The sequence below is a fragment of the Strongylocentrotus purpuratus genome, unplaced genomic scaffold, assembly GCF_000002235.5.
Source record: "Strongylocentrotus purpuratus isolate Spur 01 unplaced genomic scaffold, Spur_5.0 spur5_scaffold_16, whole genome shotgun sequence".
In the NCBI taxonomy this organism is placed as follows: domain Eukaryota; kingdom Metazoa; phylum Echinodermata; class Echinoidea; order Camarodonta; family Strongylocentrotidae; genus Strongylocentrotus; species Strongylocentrotus purpuratus.
In genome coordinates, this window is record NW_022145601.1 from 21336874 (window position 1) to 21357118 (window position 20245).

The 20245-nt window shown below is 38.5% G+C and overlaps 1 protein-coding gene across 1 annotated transcript; it reads left to right on the plus strand.

The window, feature by feature from the left end:
• Positions 1–5220: 5220 nt before the first annotated feature.
• LOC115924710 (uncharacterized protein K02A2.6-like) lies at positions 5221–8409 on the plus strand. The gene has a single exon (XM_030987470.1). It carries the CDS (start codon positions 5221–5223, stop codon positions 8407–8409), a length of 3189 nt encoding a protein of 1062 aa, XP_030843330.1.
• The last annotated feature ends 11836 nt before the right edge of the window (positions 8410–20245 follow it).

Below are 20245 nucleotides of genomic sequence, written 5' to 3' on the forward strand. Positions count from 1 at the left end.
AGTCTGCAGCAAAATTTCATCCTGCCGCAGATCTGCCGCAGACTGTTCCTGTGGCATACTGATATTCGGCAAGTCTGCAGCAAAATTTCTTTCTGCCGCATACTTCGGCATACTCTTTGCCGCAGACTTTTAGTCTGCGGCAGGTCTGCGGCAGATCTGCGGCAGGTCTGCGGCAGGTCTGCCGCATACTTTTCACTTTCCTATGGGTGGTGCCGGCAAACAAGCAAATGGTGGAACAACATTGGAAGATAGACAGAGAGACAGACATACAGAGAAAGCAACCGAGCGAGAGGTAGAGGGAGAGGGAGAGAGAGACACACACACACATAAATAGAGAGAAAAGTCATTTCTTATAATTATCTATTTGTCTGTGAAATTCTATCTTATTACATATTCTTGTCCATTCTTTTATCGTGCATGATCGTTGTCTTTGAATGATTGTTTCAGATATTTATGAGTATGTCGGGACGTGATCACATTAACAAATTTAAAAAACAGCAACGACAACTGCAAAAACAACAAGATCCCCTACCCCCCCCCCCCTCAAAAAGAAAACAGGGTCATACATGTAGTACATACACGGATCAGTTCATTGTCATTCAATTATACCCTTACCTTACTTCCGCTCTTCTATTGTAGGAGTTGATAACGACCATGACAACGACCTACCTCCACAACTTTAATTGTTCCTCTTACGTAACTAAGCTGTGGGATCATGGGCCGAAGACAAAGACATAGCTCTTTTCGCATATTCTATATAGGTCCCAAATACTTGCAGACATTTCTGTGTCGGTTTTATTTGTATGTACTTTGTCAATACATATACTTAAAAACTATAATTGTCAAAACTTGGCAATATATTCAAATAACACCTTTACATAAGCATGCTCAAAATGCTTTTTACATTAGTAAATTAAAAAAAACTAATTATTTTGCTCTCCAAGCAATACTTACAAACTATTTTGTTTTCCCTATATCATCTTTTTAGAGAGCGAAATAGAGAGAAAGAGAGAGAAAGACAGACAGATAGACATATATATATATATATAGATAGATAGAGAGAGAGAAAGTTGGGTGCATCGTATAGTCTGTACAGTATTATGCTATTTTGTCTCTCCTTTCACCCCCCCCCCCCGTTCTGGATTCTTCTTTAGTTTCATTTTATCATGTTTATATCTTTTCGATAAAGTATAATGTCCGACATATATTATAACCGTCAATTTAGGCTGATAAACTATTTCATATTAATTTGATGCAACAGAGATTTACATACAAATCTTTTACATTTTATATATTGTGTATTTTTCTCATAAAATTGAGTATCTAAATAAAAAGAGATGAAGAAGAAGAAGAGGGAGAAGACGAAGAAGAACAGCAAGAAGAAGAACAAGAAGAAGAAGAAGAAAAAGAAGGGGGAATAAGAGTGAGAAGAAGAAAGAAAAGATGCGGAGGAGAAAGAAGAACAAAACAAGAGAGAGACAGAGAGAGAAAGACAGACAGACAGACAGAGAGAGAGAGAGAGAGAGAAGGAGGGAAAGTTGGGCGCATCGGTATATAGTCTGTACTGTATTTATTTATTATTATGCTATGTTGTCTCTCCTTTCACGGTGAGTTTGATAGAGAGGGAAAGGGAAGGGAAGGGGGGGGGGGGGTCTAGGAACAAAAGGGAAGCGTCAACCCGTGTATTGTTCGTGACATCCGATCAATAAACTACTGTTTAATGCGCGGAGTTGGGCAAAGGCAACGTTGAATGTCCAAGATAAAGTCATTAGGAGCCAGAGCAAATAACACTGAGTTCCTATAGGAAATATATTTATTCAGATGGTCATATCTTAGCCAATCCTTGTTATCAATATTAGGACATTATTTTTGATGCTCCTTCGAAAAATAAAGAAAAAATTGAGAAATTCAAAACATAGATTATTGACGACGTCACACTTCACCACTTATTTTTAATTTGTTTATTGCCCGTGTAACTGTGTTAGATTCTTTTCATTTCATATACATGGGGACAAACCTTTGATAGACTTTTGGTCTTTTTTTGTTCCTCACATTTTTATATAACTTCAAGTTGATTGTGTTATTGAATTCTCTCCCACGATTTTTTTTCTATTGTTTTGTCTTAATTCATCTCCTCAGTACCTCTCTTTTTCCTTCCTCTCGATCACTCCTATTGTTTCATTTCATATTGTTTATTTCTGAACTCTAAATGTAATATCCATTTTCTTCGTTGATAAAATGTTACCTTAAAACGATTGTCTAGTCTGGGTCGTTGGTAAGATTTTTTTTAGGCATGATTGTGCAATCAAAGAAAATAATACTAAGCTGGTAGAATTGTTGTATATACTTTAATGTTTATGTTATTTTTCACTCGTTTCACTCAATCATTGAGTTAATAATGTAAATATGTATTGAAATGATGGAAATAAAAACCTCGCTTGAGGATAAAAGAAAAAATGAAGGCTGCTGCTGTTGTTGTTGTTACTTTTTTTTTTACGGCGCTTTCATTTTGCGCCGTTCATTTATAACTATTAAACAATCTTTTCATGATTAGTCAAGCGTATTGCCCATAAGTTTATAAATGTTCCAATAGTCAAATATTGTTTAAGATAACCCAACACAGATTAATGAAGTTTGGAAACGAAAACGAGACAAATGAAGCTACAACAAAGCGAAACATATTAAAGGAAGAAAAAGCATTAATGTATGACTTGTATAAATGTGTGATAAATAATTTTTCTTAATAAGTTATCCCTTTGAGGAAGGGAATCTGAATTCTAACCCTAAATAGCAGGGACCGCGGAGCGTTTTTGAGAGTAGGGGGGGGGGGGGAGGTCTGAGCATGCGAACAATCTATAAACCCCTTTTTCGGAGCTTTTATGAAACGTGTCTACTAAAAAAAAAGCCCTAGCCACCCGCCTTCGCAGCCCCTGCATAGTTTGAGAGTTACATGGCCTATAGAGGGCGGTCAACTGGTATCAGTTGAAAGCAATATGAGAAAGTCGTGCACTGTTCTAAAGTCGTTGGAGCGTACGGTCTTTTGTGCGGGATTTTCGCATGGCGTCTTCTCAATAGAGGGTTTCGGACGATTGTGGCTTTCACGCAAACTAGGCCGCGTTGCATAAAGCCGCGTGATTACTGCCACTCGAATTGATCCAAGGCGCCTAACACATGAGTGTTAGACTAAGTCTGGAATAGATTTAGTCTAGATCTAGGCCTATATCTAGTCTATTTATTCAGCAGTTTTATAAAGACAGCCAAACTTAGATCAAACTTTGTTAGACTCTACAAGTAGATCTAGATCTAGGTCTAGTCCAAAAATCCTTGACCTTGTAAAGTCCATGATAAGGAGTCTAATTTTTAGTAGACTCAAGGATATCATCTGGCCCAAGCCAGGCACTACTGAATACATGTGTGACTCAGACTTAGACCGGTGCTCTATAACGGTCTAGATTTATATAAGGGTTTAATCTAAATCTGGTCTAACACTAGCAGTTGGGTTTGCATTTCAGTTCAGCACCTGTGCCGAGGAGATATCTACTGTGTGAGAGTCTAAATCTGGGACTGAGTACCAGTTAGGGATCCAAGTCTGACTTTAGCTCTTGACCTGGATCATCATTCTCAATTGTAACTAGACTAGACTAGATCTAAGTCTAGATTTAGATCGAAGTCTGCTGGTGCTCATATCAATGCTTTAAACTCTGTTCTTGTAGTTTTTTTTGGTAGACTAAGTACACATCTACAGTAGACGTAGATTACAGAGGTATATAGTGCAGAGTGTAGGCCACTATATTTTAGCCTAGCTATACGAAAATCCCAAAATACCTAAAAGGGACCTAGTCTGGACCAAAGGAAAGATCAATTGATGAGTTGGGTTTCAGGTTCAGAAAAGTTAATAAATAGTCCAAGTATTCAGGTATATTGTGACAATTTGTGTACTTATTGTTAGACGATAATAATAATTGAGATCTGACCCCCAGACTGAGTAGGACCAAATTGAGTGGCCAAATCGGATCAGATTTGGCTCCAAAATTTTGTAGCAGCAGCTGTAGAACCACCCATAAGCATGTACTAGCACAGGGTATGGATCTACACGCATTTAAAGTGTACATGTATGCTCGTAATTGATTTTGCCTGCAAATTTGATGTGAGCAGCATTCAAGTAGTTCCGACCAATAGGTGAATTACTGCTAATACCTGGGCATATTTCTATTTATGCAAATAACTTTCGGCCAATTGACAATTATTGATGCGTGTCTTGTGTGAGAACTTATTTTTATCACATACTGTGAACACTCGTAGCCTAGGTAACGATTAAGACGGACTGGATTTGTTAGACTTATCGAGTTGCAACGCATTAACTATGGCGCGTCTCCCTGAAATGAATTGGCAGATGCCCGACTTGGCAAGTGGATTCTCTCTCTTTAAGCAGCGCATGGAACTATGCTTGAAAGATTTAGATATTACGGATGAAGTGAAGATAGCAACAAAGATAAAGATTGCTTTAGGTGTAGAAGGTTTGCGACGCCTCAATGCTTCAGGTCTTAGTACTGCAGATCAGGATAAACCAGAAAAAGTATGGGATTTTTTCGAGAAGCAGTTGAAAGTCAGTATTAACTTTCGTATCCACCGTCTTGAACTTATGAGGTATAGGCAGAAACCCGAAGAATCCACTGACGATTTTGTGACCCGCTGTAGGGACAAAAGCCGCCAATGCACTTTCACAGATGCAGAACTCAACGAACGAATAATTGAACTGGTAATTGCATCTACGCATTTTGATGGTCTGCAGCGAGATTTGTTGCAGAAACCAGCAGGCCACCCCCTTACGGATGTGGTCACACTAGGAAGGCAATATGAGGCCATTGCTGCTGGCAAGCAGTGTCTGGCAGACCTGACCCCAGTGTCAAACATTGACGCGTTCAGTAGGAAACCACAGAGACCTAGCAAAGATGGCAGACCCAGAATGAGTGAGCGCAAACAATGCGGTAATTGTGGACTGCATCATTCTCCCAGGAAATGCCCAGCATATCATGATAACTGCAAGTACTGCGGGAAGAAGGGGCATTGGGCCAAATTCTGCAGGTCCAAGTCAGATAGAAGATGTGGACCGAGCCATGAGAAGTTTGACACTTCGCCTCTAGAAGTGAATGAACAGATACCCTCTACCCATAAAGAGGATTGTGCCCTCAGCATTTCAGCACGATAGTGATTTCAAACATGGACACCAAGGACGAAGAAGAGGACAAGGAAGCTTTCGCAGTAGTAGATATCGCTTGTCCATACAAGGTCGGGCAACATCAGCTGAAGGTGAAGATAGATACTGGAGCAGGGGGCAACACACTCCCTCTTCGTATTGTAAACAAAATGTACCCCGATGGCCAGTGGCGCTCTATTGTAAGGCCACGGCGTGTCCGGCTCATGGCCTATGGTGAAACGGTTATCCCTTGTATCGGTTCTCTTGATCTCATGTGTCAATATGAGGATTCAGGTTGGAGTAAACGGGAGTTTTTCGTGGTCGATGTACCAGGACCTTCAATATTAGGCCTTTCAAGCAGCAAGGCCCTTAAGCTGGTCACTCTCCACACGGTGAAACAATGTGTTGAAGCACCTATAAATGTTCCAGGTCAAGCACCATGCATACAGACAGTAGACGACCTTATTTCACGATGGCCGGGCCAATTCGACCGCATAGGTAACTTCAAGGACCCAGCTACCCTTCTGTTGAAGGAAGATGCCAATCCGCACATAGATGCCCTACGGAAGTGCAGCATTCATATCAAGGATAAGTTAAAAGCCGAGCTTGACAAGATGGAAAAACAGTGTGTAATTCGTAAGGTAACGCATCACACTGATTGGTGCAGCTCTATCACTACATCAGTAAAGAAGGATGGATCAATCCGGGTGTGCTTGGACCCCAAGCGCCTGAATGAAAGTCTCAAGCGGTGCCCTCATAAAATCCAAACACTTGAAGAGACCAACCCATCATTTGCGAATGGGAAGTTCTTCACTAAGTTAGATGCGAAATCTGGCTATTGGTCAGTGCATCTGAGTGAAGATTCACAAGAGCTGACTACATTCCGTACTCTGTTCGGGAGGTATTGTTTTCTTCGTCTTCCGTTTGGGCTTTCAACAAGCCAAGATCTATTCCAACAGCGAATGGATGACATAATAGGGCAGACCCAAGGATGTGTTTGCATAGCAGAAGATATAGTCGTCATGGGCAGGACGGAAGAAGAGCACGACCTAAACCTCACAAAGCTGCTTGAGGTGGCCTCAAAGGAGGGACTCGTATTCAACAGCAGCAAATGTGTAGTGAAAGCGAGCTCGATCAACTTCTTCGCGACGATTACCTCAGATCAAGGAATCAGTCCCGATCCCTGCAAGGTGGAGGATATCCACACAATGCCTACCCCACAGGATAAAGAGGACCTTCAGAGGTTTCTAGGCATGATGAACTTCCTGTCACCCTACATCCCGAACTATGCAGACCAAGTCGCTATTTTGCGTGATCTCATGAAGAAAGATGTCCCATTCATGTGGCAAGAGGATCACCAGGAGGCATACTGCCAGCTGAAGAAAGCTATCCAGCAAGACAGCTTGCTGAAGTACTACGATCCAGGGCTACCTGTCACCCTTGAAGTAGACGCGTCGTCCAAAGGATTGGGAGCATGTCTCTCACAGCGTGGAAGGCCTGTGGCATACGCCTCAAAAAGTCTCTCTCCCTGCCAAGCCCAGTACTCAAATATTGAGAGGGAAACACTGGCCCTTGTCTTCGGGATTACCCGATTTCACACTTACCTCTTTGGGAGAGACTTCAAGATACTGACTGACCACAAAACACTTGTGACGATATGCAGCAAGCCACTCACAAGTGCCCCGCCCAGGCTACAAAGGCTCTTAGTGAAGATTCAAGGATACAACTTCACAATTGAACACAGACCAGGAACAGAGATGATTATTCCTGACACGCTCAGTAGACTGCCAAATCCGACGAAGGCAGAAGACATTCCGCTGGATGTCCACGTAGAAAGCATACTACTTGACGAGGTTGAGGACCCATTGGGTATCGATCTGCTCCATTTCGGGAGCCTCAAGCAAGAAGCACTACAGAAGGAGACTACCAGGGATCCTATTCTACAGCAAGTGAAAGAATTCACTCATGCTGGTTGGCCTGCAACTATTCAGGAACTTCCAAACGATTTGCGCCCATTCTGGCCATTTCGTGATGAACTAGGCATGTCTGGAGGTGTCCTCTTCAAAGGCAGACAGGTGATCATTCCCCAATCTATGAGACAAGATATCCTTCAGCAACTGCACAAAGGCCATCCGGGCATCGAGAAGATGAGACTCCTGGGGCGCCAGTCGGTTTACTGGCCAAACATAAATCGCCAGATTGACGAAAGTGTCAGACTGTGCAACCAATGCCAGGAAAGGATGCCTGAGCAGAGAAGGGAACCACTCCTTCCTCATGAAATCCCTATCACACCTTGGACCAAAGTAGGCATGGACCTGTTTGAGTTGAATACGGTTCAGTATCTTCTTATAGTCGATTATCACTCGAGATTCCCAGTCGTACATCGGTTGACTTCCACAACGAGTGCAAGTGTGGCTAATGCTGTAACTGGCATATTTGGCCTTCTGGGATCTCCTACAGAGATTATGTCAGACAATGGCCCACAATTCATCGGTGCCGCTTTTCAGCAAATGTGCAAGGACTGGGGAATTACGCATCAGACCTCCTCACCAAGGTACCCCCAATCAAACGGACAAATAGAGCGTACGGTCCGAACAGTGAAAGAGATCATACGGAAAACACAGGCAACTGGAGAAAGTACAGCAGCAGCTCTACTAAACCTACGATGTACTCCAGTGGATGCCCATCTTCCATCCCCAGCCGAAATGATGTTCGGCCGCCAAGTCCGAACACTACTTCCTGCTAACCTTCATTCGAATACAACATATCAAGGACAAAAGAACCAGGAACGTTTGGAACAGCGCAGGGGACGCATGAAGACAGACTACGATGTGATTGGAAGCAAGCAAGAGCTCCAGCCGCTCAGAGTAGGACAGAAAGTCTGCTTCCTGGACAAAGAATCCCACACTTGGATTCCAGCTGAGGTGACAAACTTATGTAATGATCTGCAGGCCAGGTCGTACATAGTCACAACCCCAAATGGCACGCGACTCAGAAGGAATAGGGTACACTTGAGAGATGTCCCACAGATGCCTCGTCTGGCAGAGCTAACTAAAGATGCGCGCCTACCTAACACACCTACCCCAATGAACAAAAGAATTGCAGACGGTCTTGACCATGACCAGTCACTAGACCACCAGACAGGATCCGAGACAGACCCTTACAGAACACGTTCTGGACGCATTAGTAATAAACCTGTCCGTTATCGTTAAACACTACCAAAAACAATTTGAAAGAAGAATTAAAACACAAAAAGTGACAGACTATATAGATTGAACAAAGGTTCCAGTTTATAATTAGAATCTCACATAAAGACACTTCATGTATACTGGATAATAACCAAAAATGTTGTTTTACTTATTCATAGCAACAACAACAACAACAAAAAAAGAAAAGGAGAAGAGAGAAATAGCATACAATAAATAGAATGGCATGCAATGATGCTAATGTAAAGAAATGTGCCCAATGGTATCTTTATGTTAGATAATCAAGCAACATAACATTCTTGAATACAGTGTTTTGTGTTGAGTTATTATAAATGTTTTAAGAATATGAGAACAAAGTTGAATATATGTTCTAAAGTTTCCATAGAGTTGTTCAGTAGCTCTGCCCAGCAAAGTTCTTTGTATGAGCAAATTTTAAACAATGTTTTGCTTACAAACTAGTATTACAGTATTTTGGTTGTAAATATATGTAAGTACAATTTACTTCTAAATGGCCAAGTTTGGATTAGCAAATAAGAAGTTGGAAATGTCAATATAGAAGAAAAAAACTGTACAGGCATGTGTTTGCTGATGTATATGTAACCGCATAGTTTTATTTTTTTATCATTTGGTTTTAGGTATTCCACGTATTAATCTCTCAAAAAAGGACTACTTTATGGAACTAAAGTAAGGTTGCGAATTTGGGTTCTTATGAATCATAAACATATTCCTTAATTGTTACTTGGCAATCAGTCGGGCATATGTTAAAGTATTTTTAAGGTATTGGTATTTGCAAAATGTTTGCTTGCAGGTGTTTGGAGTTTCAAGAGGTTTTATGATTAACTGTTATAACTTTTCTTTGTTATTCATTTTAAAAAAAAATCTATTGTGAGGGAGATGTTGTATGTCCACTTGGAACTACATTAACATGAGATATGATATGTAAATACCACGCCGAGCTAGGCGGAAGGATACATAAATAAAGGTTTCTTACAATATGGCTACTAATCAGTAACTACATCGTCTGCCAGACTCTATCATTTCACCGAGTCATATAACTTATTACAACAATGTCTCGCTTTTTTGCTACGCAGGCGAGACAAAAATTGCTCTTGGCAAAATTCTGATTGCTGTCAGAAAATGAAACCATTTAATTTTTTTTTTTTCAATACATATATAGCCCTATCTGGGTTTTTTAAATAACTAATTAAATTATTTATTGATTAGTATTAATATCATTATTATACTTATTCTCATAAACAGGTGGGCTGTAAGTAATAATTATCATTATTGTTATTATTATTATTATCATTGTTATCATTGGAAATAGTGACAATTTCTGCAAACATGGCCCTGAACATACCTTATTGATTTCAAATGCAGGTGGTTCTTTAGATTACGTAGTATTGCTTCACTGCGTATGTTGCCCATTACTAGCTCTCGGAAGGTCAGATAGGTGAGTTGTGGGAATGAACTGGAGAAAAGTTGCCCTAGTGAAGCAGGATCTCCAATGAGAGGAACAAGTTGTCTCCCTTCCTCACCATGCTCAATAGACAACTCTGCTAGGCTGGAATGTGCCAACCGTTCAACAACTCCCGGTGAGACAGTATTAAGAGTGGTGAAAGTCAATTGCTTCAAGCTCGGGAAAAGGTTGTCAATTGTGACATTAATGTCACCATTATCAAACCTCTGTAGATCATTTAGGAATTGATGATCTACAGCCAGCTCTTTGATTGAGGATTTACCTCCCTGTGTGCGAAATGACAATGAAGTAGAGTACTATCAATAAATCTTTTCATATAATATTAGACTCAAGTTATGATTTGTACATTCTCCACCTTAAAAAATGATAAGAAAAGCTTGTATGAAAAACAATGGCAGATTAGTCATGTTTTACAATGCCATACAGACAGAATCTAATGAAAAGGAAAAAGAATTTTAATTACACCTTGTTCTTGATGATCGAAGCAGATATGTTTTTTTCCCTAAAGATAGATATCTTACGGCCCAATTCAGTTGTGTTTTTTTCATAATTGCTCAAAGAAAACACACTCATAAACACTTTTCCTGTTTTTCCCCTAGTAGTCACTCTGTTTTATGGTAATATACCGTTTTATAAAAAAAAAACTATAGGTATAAATGGGAATAGACATGTTGGGGTCAATTTTTTAAAAGGGGAAGTCCACCCTGATATAAAGTTGGTTTTAATATCAGCAGGTAAATGAGAGAAGCAGGTCATTGAAAGTTTAAGCAAATTCCAATAATAAACAAGTTTACACAAAGCATAACATCCCCTCACCGGGTACAAAATTAATAGCCAATATTTACCTATTTTGGCATATTTAATGAGCTGTGACCTTTGACCTACATACTCCAAAATCAAACTTAAGCTGTGTTTTGATTGATACCATGTACTTTCATATCAAATTTCATTAAAATCACTAAAGTTATCGAACAGAAACCAGATTTGTTACGAACAGACTGATGGACAGAAGGACGGACAGCAGCGTTACTATAGCCCCTCAAACTTCAAGTTGTCGACGAGGGGATAATAATCATGAATTTGCGATCAATCAAACACAAGTTGGCAACTTTGTGACATATTTTGCCAGCTCCCTTCCCATTTGTTCTGTACTTTAAAAAATCAGAATTTTTAAAAAGAAGGAAAGAGGTAAGCATGCTTGTTTGGGGTATATGCAGGTAGTCTGCGTAGCTAAATGTAGGAGCAGAAAAAAAATCCATGCTAGTTCTGGCGCGCCACGTCCCAAAGTACCATTTTTCACACAAAATGGAAGTATTGTTTACACTGTACCATGTCTAAAATTTGTTTTATAAAAGACGAATTGTAATCATTAGTATTCTGTTTACATCATATTTACCCCCATTGTAGGGGAGGGAGAGTCTGTAAAAGGAAATCTAAAGAGCAAAATAACCTTTAACTGTTAAGTTGGTTGGTTTTATTGTCTGTGTAAAATGTATATATAATAAACACAAACATATAAAAGATCAACTTTTAAAAATAAAGCTGGAATGCTCTAATCCAAAAACAGAAACTTCTTACAACAAGAGGAAGCTAATTGGTCATCATTTAGTTATATGAATGTCTGATTGGTGACAAAGTATCATTGATTCATGAGAAAAGCGTCAAGAATATTTACTGCAAATTATTTGTATTCCTTTCCCGCAACCTCAGGTTTAAACAAAAGTATTTCCAATCTCTTTTTATCTGTTTCTTTATAAAAAAATAAAATTTACCTCAGATGAAGAAGCTTGATCAGCAATCTCTTTGTAGAAATCATCATGAAGAGAACATGAGCGAATCTTCAGGTCTGTAAGATGAGGCAGGCGACTGAGAAACTTCCCCAGACAGTAGGATGCTAATTGATCATCACGTAGGTTCATATTGTAAATCTCAAAGGTCTGAATCTGTGCATGGTAATACAAAACGAACAAGTCAACGCCAAGCGTAGCATTCCCTCGCATGGTACAAATGGCCTACATATGTCAGAACAAGTTACCTCCATTGGACTATATTATATACCTCACTTAAGAAATCCAGCCATCTGATTGGTCGAAATTGCAGTCATGGTTTTAGCCATTCCCATAAATAAACAAAAAATGCCACGCCCATGTAATAGTTTGAGGGTAAAATTCAAGTTACCGGGAATAGTTCAGTCTTGCTGAAATACAGAGCGATCTCGGATACCATACATACATGTACATGTGCGAAGAATTGGTCGCTAGCACTAGCCTAATTTACCAATTTTTAATACAGCGCAGCGCAGGCGACCGCAGGCCTACGGCAATCTCGATCGTACTGAATTCCAAACAAGGCAAAAATGGCTGAAGAAACTCTCCCAAGATTTCAACTTCTTGATGATGATCAAATGCAAGACTTGATCAATTCTGCTGACAGCAAGAACACCAAAAATTCTGTGAAATTCTCCATGAAAATATTCGAAGACTTCCTGCAAGTTATCAACACAGACCTCGATAGCGTAGACAAACTTTCAAATTCGGAGCTGGACAATGTACCGGTACTCCAAAAGTTTTACACTGGTGCTAGACGGAAGAACGGATCTTATTACATGAGAAGTCAATGTTAGTTACTAGATTCGGACTTTAGCGTCATTTCCTCAATTGTAACAAGGTAGATATCATCAAGCATGAAGATTTTCCAACTCGACAAGAGTTTTTAAGTGTTTTTCAGCAATGCTTAAACAGGAAGGAAAGGGAGTTGTAACTCATAAAGCAGCCATCTCAGCAGAAGACATGGACAAAATCCAAGGTTCGCTTGATTTGGATGATCCTGCGGGTCTTCAGGACAAGGTATTTATGGACGTAATGTTGTACTTTTGTAATCGGGGTAGAGAGAATTTGCGTGAAATGACACTCGACAGCTTTGACATTTGTGATGAAGGGGGAAATGCTCCATAACTCTGAAAGATAACCCTAACCCTCACAAAAAACAATCGTGCAGATAAACTAGAGAAAAGCCAAGGTGGTGTCATAATTCCAACTAATGGTCCACGATGATGTCCTGTTGCCTCCTTCTTACGCTACAAAGATACACTGAATCCACAATGTAAGAGTTTTTGGCAGAGACCGGAAAATGCAAAGGCCAAGCGTGAGTTGAAATTCAATCCATCTTCTGATCAATGGTACTGTAATGCACCCCTAGGGAAAAACAGCATCGGAGACAAGATGAAAACAATTACATCTCGTGCAGGTACCAAGGCTTACACCAACCACTGCCTAAGGGCAACCAGCATCAGTACCCTACAAAATGCTGGGTTCAGAGACAGAGAGATTATGAGTGTCTCCGGACACAAGGCGGAGAGCAGTCTTAAGCACTATGCTATGACCAGCAGTACAGCAAAAGAAAACATGAGTCATGAGGCAGCTGTTGATCCGAAATCAGTACCATCGTCATCGAACATAAGTCATGGTATCGCGGCAGCTGTTGATCCGAAATTAGTATCGGCGTCATCGACATCCACTGGTGGTCAGCGTAGTGAAAGCCAGGAACTGCGGGAACTAAATGAAATTTTGAATGAGATCACAAATAGTATCCCAGAGAACTTCCCACGCACATGCAACATCACTACAAGTAGCCATGCCCATGTTTCCAGTCAGCAGGTGCAAGCCCCTACATTTAACTTAACAACTGCACTGTAAACATCTTTAACAAATAGGCTTGCAGTCAGAGTTACAGAGTTTTATGGAATTATTTTCTACGGAGTTACAGAGTTTTTACAGAGTTTTTGCAGAGTTACGGAGTTTTGACAGAGTTACAGAGTTTTTATACAGAGTTGTACCTGTTCTACCAGTTGATTGGTAAGTTGACTCTTCGGCATATAAAAGTATTAATGACTGCTCGGGAAGGTTACCATTGGGCTATAGCCTTAGGCTGTGTTTTGATACCATATACCTTCATATCAAATGTCATTAAAATTTGTCAAACATTACTCAAGTTATCGAATGGAAACCAAATTGGCATATTTAATGAGCTATGACCTTCGACCAACATATTTTGAAATCAAACTTAGGCTGTGTTTTGATACCATGAACCTTCATATCAAATTTCATTAAAAATCTGTCAAACAATACTAAAGTTATGGATCGGAAACCAGATTGGCATATTTAATGAGCTATGACCTTTGACCTACAAACTCGGAAATCGAACTTAGGCTGTGTTTTGATACCATGTGCCTTCATATCAAATTTTATTAAAATCCGACTCACAACTGCAGAATATTGTTTATGAATTCTAAAAAGGTGAGTTTTCAGCAAGGACTTGAATTGGTCAAGAGAATGAATATTATGAAAGTGCGCTGGTAATTTATTCCAAAGGATAGGGGCATTTACTGAGAAAGCTCGATCGCCATATTTTGTAACGGTACGAGGTCCGAGGGTTAACTGCAAGGTTGATGATGATCGAAGAGGTCTTAAAGAACTAGAAGAACGTAAGGAAATCAAATCTGAAAGATATTTAGGGGCTTGGCCATGGAGAATTTTGTATGTACGAAGAAGAACTTTAAATGTTATATGATGGTGTATGGGAAGCCAATGAAGAGAACGCAATATTGGGGTTATGTGCTCAAACTTTCTCGAGAGAGTAACAAGCCTTGCAGCAGTATTCTGAATTATTTGAAGTGGAAGTAGGGACGAATGCGGAAGACCAGAAAAAATTGAATTACAATAATCAAGGTGGGAGGATACAAATGCATGGGTTAATTTTGCAGTCGTGGGCCGGTCAAGTAGTTTCCTAATTTTCCAAATTTTGAAGATTCCAAAAGATGCCGATTTACATACGTTTTTAATGTGCTGTTGAAATGTAAGATTTTTGTCGATTAAAACACCCAGGTCTCGAACGTATTCACTACCCTTCAGTGAACCATCTCCGGTAACCAAGTTGGGGAAGGAATCGGTGTTTCTGAATTTGGAAGTAATGTGGATCATTTCAGATTTTTGTTCATTAAGGCAAAGTCTATTGTTAGAAGACCAGAACCTAATGTCTTCAAGGCAACTGCTGAGTTTCTGAGTCGCATCATCCTTCCCGTTAGGCTTAAGAGTTATATAAATCTGAGTTGAGTGTCATAACATCAATAAATACCTTGTTCTGAAGACCTAAAGGATCATCCAAATCAAGCGAACCTTGGATTTGTCCATGTCTTTTGCTGGTTTGTGAGTCACAACTCCCTTTCCTTCTTGTTTAAGCATTGCTGAAAAACACTTAAAAACTCTTGTCAAATTGGAAAAATCTTCATGCTTAATTTATGATGTCGACATTGTTAGAATTGAGGAAATGACGCTGAAGTCCGGTTCTAATAGTAAACAGTAGATCTACGTTGTCCAGCTCCGAATTTGGAAGTTTGTTTACGCTATCGAGGTCTCTGTTGATAACTTGCAGGTAGCCTAGTCTAGATCTAATCTAGACCTAAATAATCTATATTTTTATGGAAAATTTCAAGTACCCTTTTGGTGTTCTAGCTGTCAGCAGAATTAATCATGTCTTGCAATTGATCATCATCAAGAAGTTGAAATCTAGAAAGGGTTTCTTCAGCCACTTTTGCCTTGTTTGGAAACTATAAGTAGAGTCTAGGCCGGATTTAGTAGTACGATCGACATCACCTTCGCAGGACGTCTTATTAAAAAATCTAAAAATTAAGCTAGCGACCAATTCGCACACATACAATGTATGGTATCAGCGCTTGCTCAAACCAGATTTGAACACGTGAACCAATGGGTATTTCAGCAAGATTGAACTATTTCCCCGGTAACAGGAATTTTGCCGGGATTTTACTGATTCACTCTAGAACTATTACATAGGTTTGGCATTTTTTGTTTATTTACGGGAATAGCTAAAACCATGACTGCAATTTCGACCAATCAGATGGCTGGATTTCTAAAAAGTGAGGTATATATATGATGAACACAAACATATAACAAATCAACGATTGAAATTACAGTTGGAATGCTCTAACCCAGACCAAAAGAAACTTCACTCGACAAGAGGAAGCTGATTGGTCATCTTCTAGTTATATTTATATACCTCACCATTGGTTCACGTGTTAAAATCTAGTTTGAGCGAGCGCAGATACCATACATTGTGTGTGTGCGAATTGGTCGCTAGCTTAATATTTCGATTTTTTAAATGTCAATCGTACTACTAAATCCGGCCTAGATTCTACTTACAGTTACCAAACAAGGCACAAATGGCTGAAGAAACTCTTCCTAGATTTCAACTTCTCGATGATGATCAATTGCAAGACTTGATTAATTCTGCTGACAGCAAGAACACCAAAAGGTTACGTGAAATTCATAATGTAAACTGTTGGACATTTGTTCTTGGAAATCGTGTGTGCATACGTGTACGTCGCTACAGCTACAACACGTAAACTACTACTACGAATTATGACATTGTTGCATCAATTCGACCATATCTTAAGTTACCATTAATGTTATAAATTGGGACGAAACGCATTTGAAAGGACAGAATATCTGCTATTTTGTGGAATAGAAATTATTTCTGAGGAACTTGTAACCCTGCTGCCTTTTGTTCTTGAATGTTGTTACGCATTCACTTTCTGAGACAAAAGTCTATGGCAGATGCAATAATTTTGTGTTGATACATGTGCAGATAAACTAGAGAAAAGCCAAGGTGGTGTCATAAGTTGACTTTTTTTTTGGTATATAAAATTAATAATGACTGCTTTAATATTTGAGACCTAGTTGTTTTTATACGCTCTCGGGCATGTTACAATTGTGCTATTGCCCGAGGCGTCATTCACGTAAAATTCATTTACGCGAATTTATTTATATTCCTATCCCGCAACCTCGGATTTGAAAAAAGAAACAAATATTTCACATCTCTTTTTATCTGTTTCTTTATAAAAAATAATTACCTCAGATGAAGAAGCTTGATCAGCAATCTCTTTATAGAAATCATTATGAAGGGAACATGAGCGAATCTTCAGGTCTGTAAGATGAGGCAGGAGACTGAGAGACTTCCCCAGACAGTAAGATACTGATTGATCATCGTGTAGGTTCAAATTGTCCACCTCATAAGTCTGGAACTGCGCTCGGAAATACTAAAGAATAACATACATGAATCATAAAGCATGACATCAGGAATATAATGGAATCTTTAATATAGTCTGTACTGTCACATTAAGCATTCACATAACTACAGAAGATGATCCAGGGAATTGGTTTGAGGGGGGGGGGGAGGGGGGGAGGGGGGAAGGAGAGAGTCAGTAACAAGAAATCTAAAGAGAAAAACAACTTGTTTGGTTTTTTGGTTGGTTTTATTTTCTGTGTAAAATAAAGTTGCTCTAAAAACCCATCTCTTTCTAAACAGTGCTATTTAATCATGTCAATGTAGCGTAATACGGTAATTTGTGTTGTTTTAAGTTTACTTTATTTTAGTTAAGAAAGTTATGTTTGTGACAGTAATATGTACAGTGCCATGAGCGTCAGGCCCTGGCGGATACCGGCGCTATATAAATATCCATATTATTATTATTATTATTATAATGAACACAAACAGAAAAAAATCAACTACTACATATACAGCTGGAATTCTCTATTCCAGACACAGAGAAACAGGTCAACATGTAGTAATAGAATCTGTTCTGTTGGTATAGTAATGATAATGGTTTTTTGTGTTCAACCTTCAACTTGTAAATCTGTGGAAATGAATTTGAATACGCCATACGCCAGCAAGTCATGAAGAAGGATAAATGATCAGAGAGTGAAAATGTATAATGTATAGGATTATCCAAATAAATCTGGTTTAACTTTAATAAAGGCTCTCCTCTCTAGTGGGGATTAATCATAGACAAATCACCTTACATACAATAATTAAAATGTTGACATTCCAGCAAAATAATATATATCCCTTTTAAAGGGCATCTAATTTAAAAGAGAGCACCAAGATCATGGGGATTAGAGAGTAATTCAGAAAATAGAAGGAAAGGGGAGAAAAAAGTACACAAGAAAAGGAACTTTACAAGGAAGAGAGGACAGCTGGGGAGAGAGGTAGAGCATGTGGGTAAAATTGTAAGAAAGCTACTTAGTTGCTTCACTAACCTTTGAATCCACCTCTCCACCATGAAACGTCCTTTGTGCCTGTTGAAAAGAAAAGATTCTGGTTTATTATTTTTAAAACCCCTGAAAGGCATACCATATAACATCGCCCGCATAGTTAGCACAAAGAAAACTAGGTACATGTTTAGGCAATACTTTAGACGTATTCCCAAATACAACAGAGCATGGTGTATATGGTAACTAAAGTTGGACATAGTTTCATAGGATTTCTATAAGACTCAAATTATACGGTTTATATTTGAACTTCCAATTAATTTGGCTCACCGGTATGACAAAGAAAGATTTGTCAATATGCTTGAACATGTTTGGGGTTGGCCAAATTTCTCTTGTATTTTGAATCGGACATGAATGACACTTGATATTTGATACATGTATAACTGATGTTTTCCCTGGTATACCATATCCTCTTCCATTTGCGAACATATGTGCAATTACTATATGTAGGGGACATGTGTTATATTTACAGAAAAAATATTTTTAGGACGGAGCGAATGGGAGAGGACATCACAAAAACCTTCATATCGATGTCAATTTATGTTCGATTGATTATACATCTCAAAATAACCAATAATTATATTATTTTTCTACCAGAATACCAACATAGTCGATATGACAAAGACATTTACCGTGTCATGTTGAAGTGTTATTTTCATCCTGTTCTCAGTAGTTATTTGTTTAGCCAGGGGGTCCAGTTCGTCATTCGTAAAACAGCTAATGATACTATACAGAATACATGTTCAAGGACAGTACATATTCAAACATTTTGAATCACCGCATGTTGAAAGGAATTGAAGAAGAATATAATACTATGTGATATAATATAATAGAATATTGTATTATGATTCCTTCCAAACAGGCTATATACCAACTACTGAGGTATTTTTTAGTTGTTTTTTAATAATAATTTTCGTTTAGGTTTCAAACAGTATAGAAAATGATTGATTAGTCTATGCTATCAAAACAAAAATAGTATTTAATGTGGCTACTTAGCAAACAACACCAATGGCACTGAATTAATCATGTAGTTTAAACCCGTTTTAAAATCCCTTCCACTTTAGCACCGACCTTTGAAATAATTCTGATTGAAACAAATTTAATAATTGACAATGCTCTTAGAAGCAGACAACTCTTACCCTTTAAGAATTGCTCTTGGCAAAATTCTGATTGCTGTCAGAAATTGAAATCTGTTTATAATTATAATCAACTAATTAAATTGTTTATTGATTTGTATTATTATCATTATTATCAAAATAATTATTTTTACTATTATCATAATTATCCTCATTTGTATTATTGTCATTATAATTATCATCTTTATCATCATCATCATCGTCATTATTATTATTATTATTACTATCATCATTAATATCATTGGAAATAGTGACAATTTTGTCCAAACATTGCCCTGAACATACCTTATTGACTTTAAATGCAGGTGGTTCTTTAGATTACGTAGTATTGCTTCACTGCGTCTGTTGCCTATTACTAGCTCTCGGAAGGTCAGATAGGCGAGTTGTGGGAATGAACTGGAGAAAAGTTGCCCTAGTGAAGCAGGTTCTCCAATGAGAGGAACAAGTTGTCTCCCTTCCTCACCATGCTCAATAGACAACTCTGATAGGCTGGAATGTGCCAACCGTTCAACAACTCCCGGTGAGACAGTATGAAGAGTGGTGAAAGTCAATTGCTTCAAGCTCGGGAAAAGATCCTCAACTGTGACATTAACATCACCATTATTAAACCTCTGTAGATCATTTAGGAATTGATGATCGACAACCAGCTCTTTGATTGAGGATTTACCTGCCTGTGTTCAAAATGACAATGAAGTAGAGTATTATCAATAAATCTTTCAATATAAAATTAGACTCAAGTTATAATTTGTATATTTTCCACCTTTAAAAATGATAAGAAAAGCTTGTATGAAAAAGAAAGGGTTTATCAAAAATCACTTTTACTTATAAATGGAACAGACATTTTCGGGCCACTTTTTTAAAAGGGGAAGTCCACCCTGATATTTAGTTGGTTTTAATATCAGCAAAAATCAATAGAGAAACAGGTCATTGAAAGATTAAGCATATTCCGATTATAAATAAACATGATCAATCAAACACAAATTGGCAACTCTGTGCGTGTTTTGCAAGCTCCCTTCCCATTTGTTATGTACTTCAAAAAGATCTGAAACTGTCATTTTCCCTCAAGAAAATGTTCAACCATTTATGTTAAAAGAGGTAAACGT

Bases quoted from the DNA above. Each gene is read 5' to 3' on its own strand.
- LOC115924710 (XM_030987470.1), top strand. From the start codon at position 5,221: ATGGACACCAAGGACGAAGAAGAGGACAAGGAAGCTTTCGCAGTAGTA.